Source organism: Moschus berezovskii, chromosome 27 (assembly GCF_049115385.1).
Source record: "Moschus berezovskii isolate FMDL1 chromosome 27, NW_MosBer_1.0, whole genome shotgun sequence".
Classification (NCBI taxonomy): Eukaryota; Metazoa; Chordata; class Mammalia; order Artiodactyla; family Moschidae; genus Moschus; species Moschus berezovskii.
In genome coordinates, this window is record NC_142486.1 from 38,214,963 (window position 1) to 38,230,163 (window position 15,201).

Sequence of the window (15,201 nt, forward strand, 5' to 3'; positions counted from 1 at the left end):
AGGGATCGAACCCGGGTCTCCTGCATTGCAGGTGGGTTCTTTACCACTGTACCACCTGGGAAGCCATGAAAACCTAGAGGCATGTTTTTCCTCTCATGGAGGAGACACAGAGAGTATTAAGATGTGAAATGGTGTGGGTGAGATACCCATGTCTGCCAAGAGTAGACATGACTACACAGGTGAGATACCCATGTCTGCCAAGAGTAGACAAGAGTAGACAGGACTGCGGTAGGCTGCCACCAGGAGGGGATTTGGAGAGAGGGTGGGGAGGGCAGCAAGGTTCTCAGAGTCAGCCAGATCTCCTAGACAAAAGCTTCCAAACTTGGAAAAACTGTGAGAAAGAGGGTGCCAGCAGTTTCTGCTTAGAAGAGTATTAATAGAAACATAATGCATCCCAGTACTGGTGCAAATTGTGTCTCCATCACGCATCATAAAGGTTCTAAGAATAATACTCTGACCTCCAAAAGGGCGTGGGAGGGGGTAAAACACAGACTCTTTGCCCTCTCTTTTCCTTCTGTTCAGTGACGCCTCCAGAACACAGAAGAGAAATAAAAACACTCAGAACCAACTTCTGATTTCAAATATTGGATTAGTCAAAAAGTTTGGGTTTTTCCATAAGATATTACAGAAAAACCCAAATTTTTTGGCCAACCCAATACATAGAGTCCATCTCTTTCCACTCAGTCATTCCCAAGAACGTGTAACTAACTCCTTTCCCTAAACCACTAAACATACTCTCCACCAAAGTACAATGGGATGAACAATTCAGGGGCCTTCCTAAAACCTATACACCTTGGTGACATTAATTCTGTCCACTAAAAGAAGAGACAAGACAAAACACAAAACCAAACTGAAACTCTTTCACTAATGATTGGTTCTGAAGAGTTCTGTAAAGTGTTTGTTGCTCAGTAGTGTCCAACTCTTTGCAACCCTATGGCCTATAGTCTGCCAGGTTCCTCTGTTCATAGAATTCTCTAGACAAGAATACTGGAGTGAGTAAACATTTCCTTTTCCAGGGGATCTTCCCAACCCAGGGATCGAACCCAGGTCTCCTGCATTGCAGGCAGATTCTTTACTGTCTGAGCCACCAGGGAAGCCCCGAAGAGTTCTGTAGATTGTACACAAAAGCCAACACTCAGGCTTTGCCCTAAGAAGTATCAACTCTTGTTTTAAAGCAGCAGCTTAAGAGTAATAACCACATTGATGCAATAGTACACTAAGGAAGAATAATGTACCTAATAAAACTAGCGATTTTCCAATTGCTATTGCTTCTGGAAACACTGATTATGCTAATTAAAGGGTTGAATAGTAAATACCCACTCTTTTGCATCCAATTAAGTGCTCAGATTGTTTCTCAGAAGTATTTGTTGAAAATAGCACTTTTGGTTATCACAGATCCCAAATAAACAGAGTCAAGTGTGTGTGTATGTATGTGTGTGTATACACATGCTCACATATATATTTCTCTCTGGAGCTCATTTCATAAAGCATCATAAATCCTAAAATTTCTATGGGACCAAGTGAGAAAAACCATAGCTTCCTAAGACTAAAGCTTGGATACCTTTAAAGAAAGAATATGTGTTAAGAATATAGCATGAGAAAACAATTTCAAGTTGGGAACATCTGAGATTAACAGGCAAACACCTAGAAACTTAACTAATATGCAGTGCTGCCTAAGTCCCTCACAATGTCAATGTCAGCTTATTCTAAATAATAAAATCGCCAAACTGTGTTCTACAAAACGTTAGAAGTTTCATCCTTCCAGTCAATCCATACTTGAGAGCAAAGTCAATTTACACTTAGAGTTAAACAAACTACCATCGCTAAAAACTGAGAATTATGTCTAATGCCAATCAGAAACGCAATAAATAAATATTAGAGGATTTGCAAGTTAAAGCAACCATAGAAATTCTATTATCAGAAAGGAAAATGTGTTACCTGTAGAGGTTACAAATAAGATTCTAGAGCCCAAAAGAGAAAGCATTTCTGAAACTATTTCCATAAGTTAATCAAGAGAGAAGAAGGTAGGTTTTCTGCCCCTAAAAGGAGATGTGATTCATGCATTCATTCAGCATGCATTTAATCAGCAGTCAGCACTTAAGTCTGAGCCAGGCCTGTCCTAGGTCCCAGGAAAAATGCATTCAACAAGAACAGTGACACTTTCTAGAGGAGGGAACTAGATAGTTTTCAAAGCAAGCAAATTAAGGTAATTTCAGGTTGGGGAAAGTGCTTTAGAGAAAATAAAACCAGATCCCAAAATAGGAAATGAATGCTGGAGGGCAGAAGGGACAGTATTTCACCTACAGCTATGGACAGCAGAGCTTCTGGAACGGTGCAAAGCACTTAGTGTTAGGACTTCTGTCTTGGGTCAAGCTTCCTAAAAGCAGAGCCTGAGTCAGGAACACAGTGCCTGTAACACATGGAGAGAGAGCTCTCAGGGGACGGGAGTAAGGAAAACTGACGTGGCAGGAGAATGAGCTAAGTGAGATGTGCCCTCTGCTGGATGCCAGCTTCAGCCTGATCCCGCAGGAAGCACAGGAACTTGAATTGCAGCCCCATGTTATCCTACCCTGCAGCCAAGGAGTTGGCTTTATGTCCTGCTGCTGGTCATTGGCCGTGGGCTGCTGAGGATAAAGGAGCAGTATAGGCTACCTACTCAGGTGAGGCAGGTCTGGCCACTTGGCAAAGGGATTTTTCCAGAACATGGAGGAACAGTGAGACATTAGCAGCCGCCCTCAAAGAAATGGATGTGGGTGCAAGGGCCAATAAGGGGATCTGGGTGGGGCCCCAATGGCATCCCCTACAACCTCCAAATAGCTTACCTGCCTCTCTCTCTCAAATGGTACATGGTAAGTTTGGCATTGCACTTGGTTGTACTTTTCTGCCCTGTCGTAGGCCACATAGCCATGACCAGGTGCTAATACCCCACAGTTCTTCCCATAATTTATCCCCGATACCAAATCGACACCATTACACCAGCACCCTCTCTTGGCTCTACTAAAGCCATTGAACTGTAGAGTTTTTCAGAATATCCAAATCTTGGGTGATACAAGAAGAGTCACAGAACAGCCCTCAAGTTAACAGCCAAGATGAAGGAGAGTACTTGTTCCCCAAATAAGCAGGTCAGTCATTTATGCAACCAGAAATCTATCAAGTGCCTACTATGTGCCCAGTCCTGGCTGAGGAGCTGCTGTACAACAATATATTTAGTGAGATGGGTCCATCTTACTGTTAACTCGTTGGCGAATGTACATAAAATTATTTTATTTTCCTAAAAATTTTACCAGGCTTTGTCCAAAAACAACAACCAAAAATAAACACCTTTCTGCTGAGGAGCATTATTGCTTAATATTTTCATGGCTTTGAGATTACTTGTGTTGTTAACACAGCCTCATTTTCGGTCTGAAGACTCAGTTCTGCCCATGGTAAAACTTTCATTTCAGATCCGAGTCAAAGCTCTGATCCCCAGCACACTCCCTACCCCACCACAGACTCTCTGGTGGCCCCAGTTGCCTGGGAAAGAAGTAGCGTGACCCATGGTCCACTCTCTCAAGCCCCCACCCCACCCCTCTTTCCCCAATTTACCCACTGGAGACAAGGAGAGGGAAGAGACAAGCAGTTCCTCCCATGATGGCTTTTAAGGAGGCCAGGACTCTTTTTCTGTTGGCTGCAATCTAGTGCCCTGCCTGGTTTCCCACAATGTGACAGAGAGGGTGAAGGTGGCTGGGCCACTGACAACAGGTTCAGGTCAAGCAGCAACCCCAGGCCCTGGTCAGGCCTTGCAAGATTCAGCAGAATTTCATGGATGACCCACCACCTTCCTCGGACGTGGGAAATCCCACACTCCATGCTGCAGCCATTTCTGCCATGACCAGAGGCTCCATCTCAGTTCCTTCTGCAGACTCCAACCCTGGGGTCTACAGGCACATTTCAGTTCCACCTTCAATGCCCCTCAAGAGACAGAAACTGGAGGAAATAATCATCACCCCTCTTTACCTGACCATGTGGTTGGGCCCAAGGCTCTTTGTTCTTCTCCAGGAAAGATAAAAACTAAGCTCATTGAATGTTTACCAATGTGCTCCATGTGCATTTACTCCCCGCAACCACCCCACGAGGTGGCATTAACATCCCCACTTTACAGATGAGGAGACAGAGGTGGAGAGCATTTGGGTAACACACATCACATCCAAATGAAAGAGAAAAGATAAACCCAGGCAGTCCAGCAATAAGCACACCTTTAACTGCTCTGTTGTCTGCCTCTGGGTCCGGCATCAAGCAGACATCTGCACAGGGAATAAGATGACAGCCTCTGCTTTTGCAAACACCCCAAATTCTATAAACATTAGAGATGGGAACAGTTAGGCAGATTCTTTCAACTCTAACAGCCCCAGAGGGAGTTCCCAGGTCTCATCTCATTGGCTCTGGCTGGGACACGGGCCCAAGGCTCAACCAACCGCTGTGGCCAGGGGACACTGTGTCCTCTGACTGGCCAGCCCAGAGCCACACCCAACTTCTGGAGCCTGATGTGGAACCAACACACCCCAAATCAGGCGTGGAGCAAGAGCAGGGAGGAGAGCCTCCAGGGGATGTCAGATGCTCCAAACCTGCAGACGGCAGAGTGGGCACTGGGCAGGCAAACATATTAACTGTCCACTTCACACACTGGACACACTGGGGAAGGCTTGTGGTGGCTTGTTAGGTCTAGAGGCAATGAAAAAAGTGCCTGCCAAGTGCCAAAACTCAATGCCCAACACTTTATCTTAAAGCTACCTGGATTAATCCTCAAGGAAGTCCTATCAGCTTGTTGGCATTTTACAGGTAGAAACACTGAAGCACTAAGAGATTAAAGGACTTACTCACCATCGCCAGTTTGCTGCTGCTGCTGCTGCTGCTGCTAAGTCACTTCAGTCGTGTCTGTCTCTGTGTGACCCCATAGACGGCAGCCCACCAGGCTCCACAGTCCCTGGGATTCTCCAGGCAAGAACACTGGAGTGGGTTGCCATTTTCTTCTCCAATGTGTGAAAGTGAAAAGTGAAAGTGAAGTCGCTCAGTCGTGTCTGACTAGTAGCGACCCCATGGACTGCAGCCCACCAGGCTCCTCTGTCCATGCGATTTTCTAGGCAAGAGTACTGGAGTGGCTTGCCATTGCCTTCTAAAGTGCCATTTCTCCTCCAATCTAAGGAACTTTTCTATTTTTCATTTGCCATCCCAAATTAGAACACATCTTCCAGTCACTGAAGTGTCAGCGGTTTCACTGGTGGCATTTTTCTTCATAGAAATGCATAAAATCAGGACACGTCTCCCAATTATCAGTGTTTTAGATTCCAGGAGATCCTGATGATGCCAGGAATGAAGCCCAATCCCATCTGCCTCCAAAGCCCACATGTTTTCTATGCATGTTTCTGGACTGGGGCAGGGCTGCCGACATGTTGGGCTTTGCACATGATGAGAAAGAAGAAACGGCTCTAACAGCTTTTATTCTTGCACTTGCAGGGGAGGAAAACAGCGTCATTCCACTATCCTGGGGGAGGTGCCAAGTACCAAGGGGAGGCTGTCCAGCGGTCCCTGGTGGAGTCATATAGCCACCCAAATGGCAATGAGACAGAGTGGAGACAGAATATCGACATCGTCATGAACTGGTTCACCGAGGAAGACTTTGACTTTGTGACCCTGTACTATGGAGAACCAGATAACGTGGGACACCTCTACGGACCCGACACAGAGAACAGGAGGGCGATGATCCAGCAAATCGACAGAACCATCGGGTACCTGTTGGAAGCCATTGGGAGGCACAGCTTGACTGAACACCTCAATGTCATCATCACATCAGACCACGGCATGACCACCATGAAAAAGAAACCCAACATCACCGAGATCCTCCTGAGCAACTACATCAGCTTCAAGGACTTGGTCCAGTTTGACATCGTGGACTACGGTGGCTTTGGGATGCTCCTGCCCAAACCAGGGCAAGAGGAAGCCGTTTACCAAGTGCTGAAGAACGCTCATCCTCACCTCAATGTCTACAAGAAGGAGGAATTTCCAGAACGCTTCCATTTTGCCAAACACGAGCGGGTCCTGCCGATCGTGATGTACGCTGACTCTGGTTATAGCATCAGTGGGGTGAGTGGATTCTAAAATAGAGTCCATCTTGGATCAGGAAGGCAGCCAGTAGGGAAAGACTGTTGTGAAAAAATTAAAACATAAGTGCATGCATGACAAGTTAGTAGTAACCCACTGTTTTCCGAGTGTTTCCCACCTCCCACACCCCACCCTACCCGCCCTGCTCCATGTTACCATGATGTGATGGTAATGACATATATCTCTGACCAAGGTTGTGTCTAGGGCTGTGTTAAAGATTTAACATGAGTTATTTCATGTTTGGGCTTCCCTGGTTGCTCAGTGATCTACTTCAATGCAGGAATTATAGGAGATATGGGTTTGATCCCTGGGAAGACCCCCTGGAGGAGGAAATGGCAATCTACTTCAGTATTCTTGCCTGGAGAATCCCATGGACAGAGGAGCCTGACAGGCTACAGTCCATCGGATCATAAAGAGTCAGAAACAACTGAGCAACTGAGCACACATATATACAGACACACACATTTTATTTTTGTTTTCCTAACAACCCTAAAGGTTGATTCTCTTATCTTCCCTTTGTAATGAGGAAGAAACCAAAGCTGGAGAGGAGTGATTTGGTATTAGAAATGTAAGGCTGATGTACAAACCCAAGTCTATGTGTTGGATCAACAAGAGATTAACAACACTCCCTCCCCCAAAAAAACACCTTCTAGTTCCCATTTGCATATGAAAAAGAAAAAAGAAGAAAGGCAATCCTGATCACATAAAGATTTATACACAGATGCCCATGGCAGCATTATTTATAATAAACAAAAGGTGGAAACAACCAAAATGCCCATCAACTGATGAATGGAAAAACAAAACAGGGTCTAGCCATACAGTGGAATATTATGTAGCCATTAAAAGGAAATGAAGTACTGAAACACGTTATCATTTGAATGAACCTTGAGAACACAAGGCTCAGTGAAAGAAGTCAGATAGGAGAGACCACATATTGTATGATTCCATTTAAATGAAATGTCCAGAATACACAAATCTATAGATACAGAGCATAGATTGGTGGTCGTCTAGGACAAGGGGAAGTTGTAGGGAGATTGGAGAATAACTGCTGAAGGGTATAGGCTTTCTTTTTGGGGTGATGGAAGCGTTCTAAAATTGATTGTGATGATAGTTTCACAACTCTGTGAATATACTAGATACCATTGAATCATATACTTTAAATGGATACATTGCATTGTATATGAATTATATCTCAACACAGCTGTTCTGAAAAAATAAGCCTAAAGAAGAAAATACCAAAATCAATGCTAATTTTGAGACATACATGAGGTCTTTTTTTTAAAACTACCAACCAATAATTCATGACAGAACAAAGTTTAAGTGATGCTTCAATATCACACGACAGAAGACCGTCTCAGGTACAACCTGAAGAATCCTTGTCTAAGGCTATGAATAGAAGCCAAATGTCATAATTATGCTTGCAATCTGTATATTCTTAGGTTGCTGGAAGTCCAGAGTATAACAGGTCTGGGATAGCTCATAAGGTTATTGTTTAATATTGGTGGAAACATTTACAGTAAAATGCAAAACTTAATTGGTATTTTGTAAGCCCCCACGTGGCCTGGAGCAAAGGCCCTGCCAAGAAGTTTCCATAGCACTGACATCTTTGTAAATCTGGTTAATGATGTCACAGTTTGAGAGAGATAAGACATTTAACTGGACAGTCATATTCCCAGCATGACCAACCAGATAGTTTGAGGGATGGGATGCAGTGATCAGTTTAATCTTCTGGTAAACTGCCTGTTAGACAGAAAATCTTTTGTGTCTCAATGCTCTAATTGAGTCCACTGCTCATATTCCCACCCACCTGCCTGCCTTGAAGTGCAGAGCAGAGTGGATGTGACTCTTCTCTCTCAGGATTAGGGAGCTTGCAAAGAACATGAGGCCATTACTGGGATCACTTAACTGTCCTTAACAGGCTGCCCCATGGCATCAAGTTCTTCCCAGGTGGCGCAGTGGTAAAGAATCCACCTGCCAATGCAGGAAACACAATACATGGATTTGATCCCTGGGTGGGGAAGATCCCCTGGAGTTGGAAATGGCAACCCTGCTCCAGTATTCTTGCCTGGGAAATCCCATGGACAGAGGAGCCTGGAGGGCTACAGTCCATGGGGTTGCAGACTTGGACATAACTGAGTGACTGAGCAAAGAGCACAGCATGGCCTCAAATGCCTTTGGACTGGTTTCTTGAGCCAGGTGAGAGAGCCTGAGCTGAGCAGACAGGCACCAAGAAAACTACAAGACCAACTTTTCAATACACAGAGATCACATGTCTGACATTCCAGAATATCTGTTGGTCCTAAGAAAATAAGAAAATATAAACAGTTATGTGGTGTGACTGATGTTACTTTGTCACCTGAAAAGGGGTCAGACAAAAGTCTATCTAGTACTCATTAAACAATTACCTACAGTCCTGATACCCTCCTCTTTAATCCTTCTCTCTCCCCCCCAAAAAAAATATATATACAATTTTATGGCATAAGAAACAACATACCTGGGGACTCTCCTGCTGGTTCAGTGGCTAAGACTCTGAGCTCCCGATGCAGGGGCCAAACTCAATCCTCAATCCCACAAGCCCCAACTAGGAGCATGCCACAACTAAGACCTGGCAAAGCCAAATAAATAAATATTTCTGAAAAAGAAAATAAATGCTCCTAGCTCTAGAACCAGTCTGGGTTCAAATACCTACTCCAACCTTGGCTACTATATAACTCAGGGTAGTTTACTCATCTGTAAAATGGCAGCAAGAGGATAGAGCCTTCACTTTATAAAACATTCAGAACAATTTATGGTGCACAGTAAGCCCTCTATGTTTGAGCCTATTAGGACCGTCAGTATTACTATCTTATTACTGCTTCTAACAGGTGTGCTTTTCTTTGAAAAAGAAAGTGTTAGTCACTCAGTAGTGTCTGACTCCTTGTGACCCCATACACCAGGCTCCTCTGTCCACAGAATTTCCAGGCAAGAATACTGGAGTGGGTTGCCATTTCCCACTCCAGGGTATCTTCCTGACCCAGGGACTGAACCCAGGAATCCTGAATTGTGGGCAGCTTCTTTACCATCTGAGCCACCAGGGAAGTTGTGAGCTTTATTCTCTTCCTTAAAGATCTTCCATTCCCACTCCTCTCTGCCACTGCAGAGAGCAGTGTCCTTCCTTGTCACTTAAGTGCTCAAAGATGTCCTGGATCTAACAACTATGGGATTAACTAAGGGACAATTTTCTTTCGGAGGACTGGAATCTTAAATGACTGTTTTGTTATTATTTTTCAGCGAATTATACTATATTTCAACAAAGGAGATCATGGTTTTGATAACGTCTACATGGACATGAAGACCATATTCAGAGCTTTCGGGCCTGACTTCAAGAAGAATCACCTGGCTGAGCCCTTTGACAGCATCCACATCTACCCCCTCATGTGTAAGCTCCTGGGGGTTACCCCTGAGCCCCACAATGGCTCCCTGGCCGTCACCCAGGAAATGCTGGTAGATACTTACGACCAGCACACAGGTGAGATGCAAAAGCCAACACCACGAGATTGGTAGTGTGGTCTGTTTTGTCCTGAGAAAAGATTCAAAAAGGGGCTTTCTGAATGGGGGAAACATCAAGCAGAACAATCCGGTTTCCTGGCAGCTTCAGTGCCCCCAGCACAAGATTATCATCAGCAGCTGTGAACAGGTAGCAGATGAAGGAGGAAATCCCTCGCTGTATTGGGGACATTTTAGACAGTGCCTACGGGGCCAAAACGAAGGCTCTCCATAGAGGAAATCAGGCAATAATCCTGCTGAGCCTCAGAAAGCATGAAGCGTCTGCCCGCCCCCCCCAGATGCCCCTTGTAGATTCTGAAAAGCGACCTTCCTTCAGCAACTCTGTGCATGCTGGTACCCAGAGGAAAGCTGCTCACAGGAGAGGAACAAAGCTTCAGTGCTCTTCTCATGGGTAGACATGGGGGCAGGGGTTCCTGTAAATGAGGTTGAGAATCCTTAAGACTTCAAAAAACTAAATCTCGGTGATATAAAGGAAGAAAGGAAGCATCTCTGGGAATTCGGCTGTTTACAAACACTCGCCAGCATTTCTTCTGTGGCGAGACTTAGTGCCCAGTGATTTATCAGATGCTTAGAGCAACCACACTCAACTGAAACGGAGTACAAGGAACAACTCCCTGCACTCTTCCCTTCTGCCAAGCCACTACCCACAATCTCCCCTGGTGGCTCAGACGGTAAAGAATCTGCCCACAATGCGGGAGACCTGGGTTTAGTCCCTGGGTTGACAAGATCCCCCGGAGAAGGAAATAGTTACCAACTCCAGTATTTTTGCCTGGAGAATACCATGGACAGAGAAGCATCGCAGACTACAGTCACAGAGTCGGGGACACAACTTAGCAACTAAAAACTAGACCTACAATCTTCATGTGAATTTACTAGAAACAGGATGTTCTGCAGAAAACTAAATGAATGGCAATTCTCTAAGTTATTGAGAATTTCTTTTTAAGTTTTAGAGTTTTGCTACAACTCTTTGGCCCCTACACCTGCCCCATACATAATCCTGGGAGCCTGGGTTGAGGTGTGTTTGATCATCTGTTATTGATAATCAGGACATCCCACTAACAATTTTCAGCGAATTGGCTTTTAGCAAATTGGTCATTTGGCAAAGTGGTCGTTAGGCAAATGGGTCATTTGGCGAATAGGTCATTTAGTAAATCGGCTTTCAATGACTTGCCCTATGAGATTTCTCTACAGTGAGCACTTTCTTGGGTTAAATGTACATTTCATTTCCATAATTAATATTCACCAGTGCCTGGACAGGAAACTTCCCAGAGACCCAGGAGCAGCCTCTTAATCAAATCATTTAAAACCATCTGATTTTGTATTAACAGGAGCAGAGATGAAGAGGGCATCTGCTCTCCAAAACACAGCAATCGGTCTCACAGTTGTCACAGGAGTCCTTGTGGTTCTGTTTGTCGCTGGTGTGACATTCACAGTCTTTTGTCGGAAAAAGACGTGAGTAGTCTGAGAGTTTTCTGTGGTTGATCAGTGCACACTGTAATAACCCATTTAAACCACTTTCTGAGTGTGTCAGGGTCCAGCACTTTGAGGACCCAACAACCAGGGATATCTTTGTGAACCTGCAGTCTGGGCAGCAGTATAGGGACCAGGACTCAGAAGAGCCCCCAGCTTGGTTTGATATCAAAACTCTTGATTTTTAACAAAGGCCCCATTTTTACTTTGCACGGGGCACCAAAAACTATGTTCCAGTTGCATTCGTCTCCCAGGACTGCCATAACAAAGCACCACATATGGGGGTGGCTTACAACAAAAGAAACTTGTCTCGTGGAACTGGAGGCTAGTAGTCCGAGATCAAGGTATTCACTTGATCCCTCCGAAATGTGTAGGGGAGAAGTCTTCCTGGCTTCTACTAGCTCCTGGTGATTGCCAGCAATCCTTGGCATTCCTTGGCTTGTAGACACAATCTCTGCATCCACCATCACATGGCCAACTTCTCTCTGAATCTCTGTCTTCACATGGCATTCTCTCCTCTTAAAAGGACACCAATCACGGAATTCACAGCCACCTGTACTCCAGTATGATCTCCTCCTAACTTAATTACACCTGCAGAAACCCTCTTTCCAAATGAGGTCACATTCCTAAGTACCAGAGGTCATGACTTCCAACACATCCTTTCAGGAGAACACAGTTCAAGCCGTAACACTGGTCCTGCCATCAACAAAAGCACCTAATGGCCCTGGTACACTGCTTTCTACATCTCCATAGTTACATCAGGAGATGGAGCCTCTCACATCCCTTGTCACCCTCAAGCCTGACCATGCCTCTGCTTTCAAAGAGCTCCTGTCTCAACAGCATGGAGGCCTCCAGAACACCATAAACAGCCTAAGGAAAGTCAGAACTTTACTTAACCTTAACTCCATTACAAAGCCCACATTTAATGTAATTTATATTTGAACTATAAAATTTTCCTCTAAGTTGAAACATGACCTATAAAAGTCTCAATACCCTGAAGCAACATTTTAGAAAGAAATCAATTGGTCCTTTTCTGCAGAAACCATTAGCCATAGAAGAGAGAAAGGAAAAACCTCAGGGTACTGATTCAATGGCCATTCCCAGAGCATAATTTCTAAAAGATAATAATTTCATATAGTTTAAATGTATTCATTTTTCATCATCCACCATCACCATCATCATCATTATTAAAGAAAGCCTCAAATCCAGAAGTTGAATCTTTACTATAGTATGTGCATATATGCATGTCTTCTGCTACTGAAAGGACTGTTTAGATATACCCTAAGTTTCTCTCCACATCAATACCACTGGAATTTTCACTTTCTATGTTAAATAGCAGTCCTAATCTTCACTAACACCTGAACACACCATATCTGTGAGGTCCACAGGCCATTACAAATCCCTTCAGTGTCTTGATCCTTCCAAGTTCAGGTGTGAGATATATTACCTATAACCTTTGTCCCTCCCAAGAGCCCACAGACAAAGATAAAGGTATCATCTGTGTGCAGGTCAGTGGTGTGGCCCACTCAGGGGCCTTCCGCAATCTGCCTCCCATCTTTGGTGTCAGGAAGGCTAGACAAGCCTAGATTAATTAGTATCTTAGTACAACATCATGCAGCATCACTTACTCTGGTATTGACCCTGTATGCCCTTTGGTTCCTCAGAGGAAAGGTAATTAAAAGCTATTATGTGTGTTAATAGAAAGCTTGGTATTCATGAGTTTGACCCATTCTCATTGGTTTCCACTCTCCACTGCAGGCAGAGAGCTGACCAAAACAGCACAAGTGAGCCAGGACGCCTGACCGAGCTCTAACATCGTTCCTTCAGGACCAGGATCCAACCATCAGATGTTTCTACCCCAGGATGCTGTGACTCAGAGGATTTATGCAACGTCTCAGACCCAGAAACCTTTAATTCCTTGTAAAAACACAGCAATAACCACAGTTCACACTCTTTACTTTAATCAACTGTTGATGGAATAAAAGACAACTTTTGTCAGATCCTGTGCTCTCATGGTTTTTGTAGAACAGATATAAGAGAAAAACACATTCAGTTAGAATTAATTTTCCTCTCTTGTTCTTATAGCTGAGCAGGGCTCAAGTGTTTCTCATCTGTCCCCATCAACCGCATTGTGCAAGCATATTTAACAAATTAGCTCCCAAGATGCTTCCAAATAGAGTTATTTCAAGAGATTTATGAAGGTAAACTTATAAGACTCTGAACACAGTTCAAACTCCAGGGGCAGCACCAGTGCCTCTCACTGTCCTGCTTTTTACTCAAGACATAATAAGGTCAAATGGAAGTAACAATTTTTCTTTTCTTCCCCATCCCCACCTGTGTACCATTCTCAATCTTCTTCCAGATTCCTTTCCCTGCAAAGTCAAAGCTCCCACTGTAAGCCCTCACAGTTCCATGTGCTCACTGGCGCTGTCTATATTGCCATGGTGCTTCTATATTTATCTGTGTGATAATTAGTTCAATACCTATTTCCCCCATGAAACCCTGAGCCTCTGGAGGGCAGGGAACCACTCCTGGTTCTTCTCACTGTTGCATCCTCAGTGCCTGATAGTACCAGGCATATGAGGTGAGGTATTAGCTGCTCAGTCATGTCCGACTCTTTGTGACACCATGGACTGTAGCCTGCCAGGCTCCTCTGTTCATGGAATTCTCCAGGCAAGAATAATGGAGTGGGTTGCCATTCCCTTCTCCAGGGGATCTTCCTGACCCAGGAATCGAACCCGGGTATCCTGCATTGTAGGCAGATTCTTTACTAATGAACTACCAGGGAAGCCCTACGAGGAACGTAGTTTATGCTTAAAAAGTATTTGGTGAATTAAAGACTCTGTGGGTTAGAGACAGACCCTAATTGGGGTCTGGGGGAGCAAGGGTTCCTATCTGTGTTGGGTGAAATCAAAGTAATCATGGTTAAACGCATCACACCTATAGCCTGCCTTCACTGTTCAAGTTCACTTTATTTGTTGCTACAAATGACTTTCACGTCCCCCCAAGCCTAAACAATAAGATGTTCACCCAAGTTGTTCTCCAGGAAGTTGGAGTCAGCTGTGTCTAGTTCGAGCCTGTTGAGACTGATTAGGACCACCAACCCTCCAACGGGGCAGGCGGGAGCTTGGTGACCTTTGACGTCAGAGGGTCAAAAACTCCACCATCAGAACCTGCTGTTTTCTGAACAATGGTCTCATGAAGAAGCCTATAGTTTAGTTGCCCCTGCATGAAACAACTATGACCTCACCTTTTACTTATTTCCAATCACCTCACTCCACGTCCACCTTGGTGCCAGACCACCCTGCTTCTTTAGCCCATAAACACCCCACAGCCCCTCGCCCGCCCATTCACAGGGAGGCAGGTTTGAGGTTTGTTTCCTCAGGTCGAGTGGCTGCCTCATAAATAAATCCCTTCTCTGCCTCAAACCTCAGCATCTCACCATCTGGCAAATGAATCTGGCTGGGTCATGAGGTGAGCCTCCTAGCTGCACCCAAGCAACCAGGGCCTCCTCATCCCTCTCCCACCCTCAGAAGTGCGGCCTGCCCACGGTTCCCACAGTAGAAGCTGTTTCAGGAACTCAGGCTTGAGAGAGAGAGGCGCTGAGGAGACACTGGACCACGTGCTGACTGGACCTTGTGAAGGCCCCCACATTCACTGTTAGGGCTCTGTCAGGAGGCTGTGGGGATCTATTCACCTTGGGTGCCCAACACAAGCCTCTTAAGCAAGCTCCCTCACGTATTAAAACTGCCAAGGACCAACCTGGAGGGGCCTACTGTTCTCTTCGGTCTCTCCTCATCCTCCGTGTACGGGGCAGGGCTGAGGTAAAGGTGCAAACCAACACCTTTACCTCAGTGCCCTTGGCCAAGGAGAAAAAGCGCAGCGTCGGCCTGAGCCCACAGGCCCTGAGGCAACCCTCGCACCCAAGGCTGGGCTTGAGGCCGAAGTCCCAAAGGAGTCGGGGGAGGGCTAGGATAAGGCTCAAGGGACGACGCTTCTGCCCATAGGGGCCTTGCCAAAAAGACTGTAGGAAACGTGCTGGAACAA

At 45.1% G+C, this 15,201-nt stretch overlaps 1 protein-coding gene across 1 annotated transcript in view; it reads left to right on the forward strand.

The window, feature by feature from the left end:
• LOC129545083 (ectonucleotide pyrophosphatase/phosphodiesterase family member 7-like) overlaps nucleotides 1–12,967 on the forward strand; it is a 35,365-nt gene extending 22,398 nt beyond the window's left edge. The window contains exons 3-6 of the mRNA XM_055408883.2: nucleotides 5,494–6,120; nucleotides 9,409–9,646; nucleotides 11,013–11,136; nucleotides 12,913–12,967. Of these exons, the coding sequence (XP_055264858.1) occupies nucleotides 5,494–6,120; nucleotides 9,409–9,646; nucleotides 11,013–11,136; nucleotides 12,913–12,967 (1,044 nt within the window). The remainder of the gene's footprint in view (nucleotides 1–5,493; nucleotides 6,121–9,408; nucleotides 9,647–11,012; nucleotides 11,137–12,912) is intronic.
• Nucleotides 12,968–15,201: the final 2,234 nt, after the last annotated feature.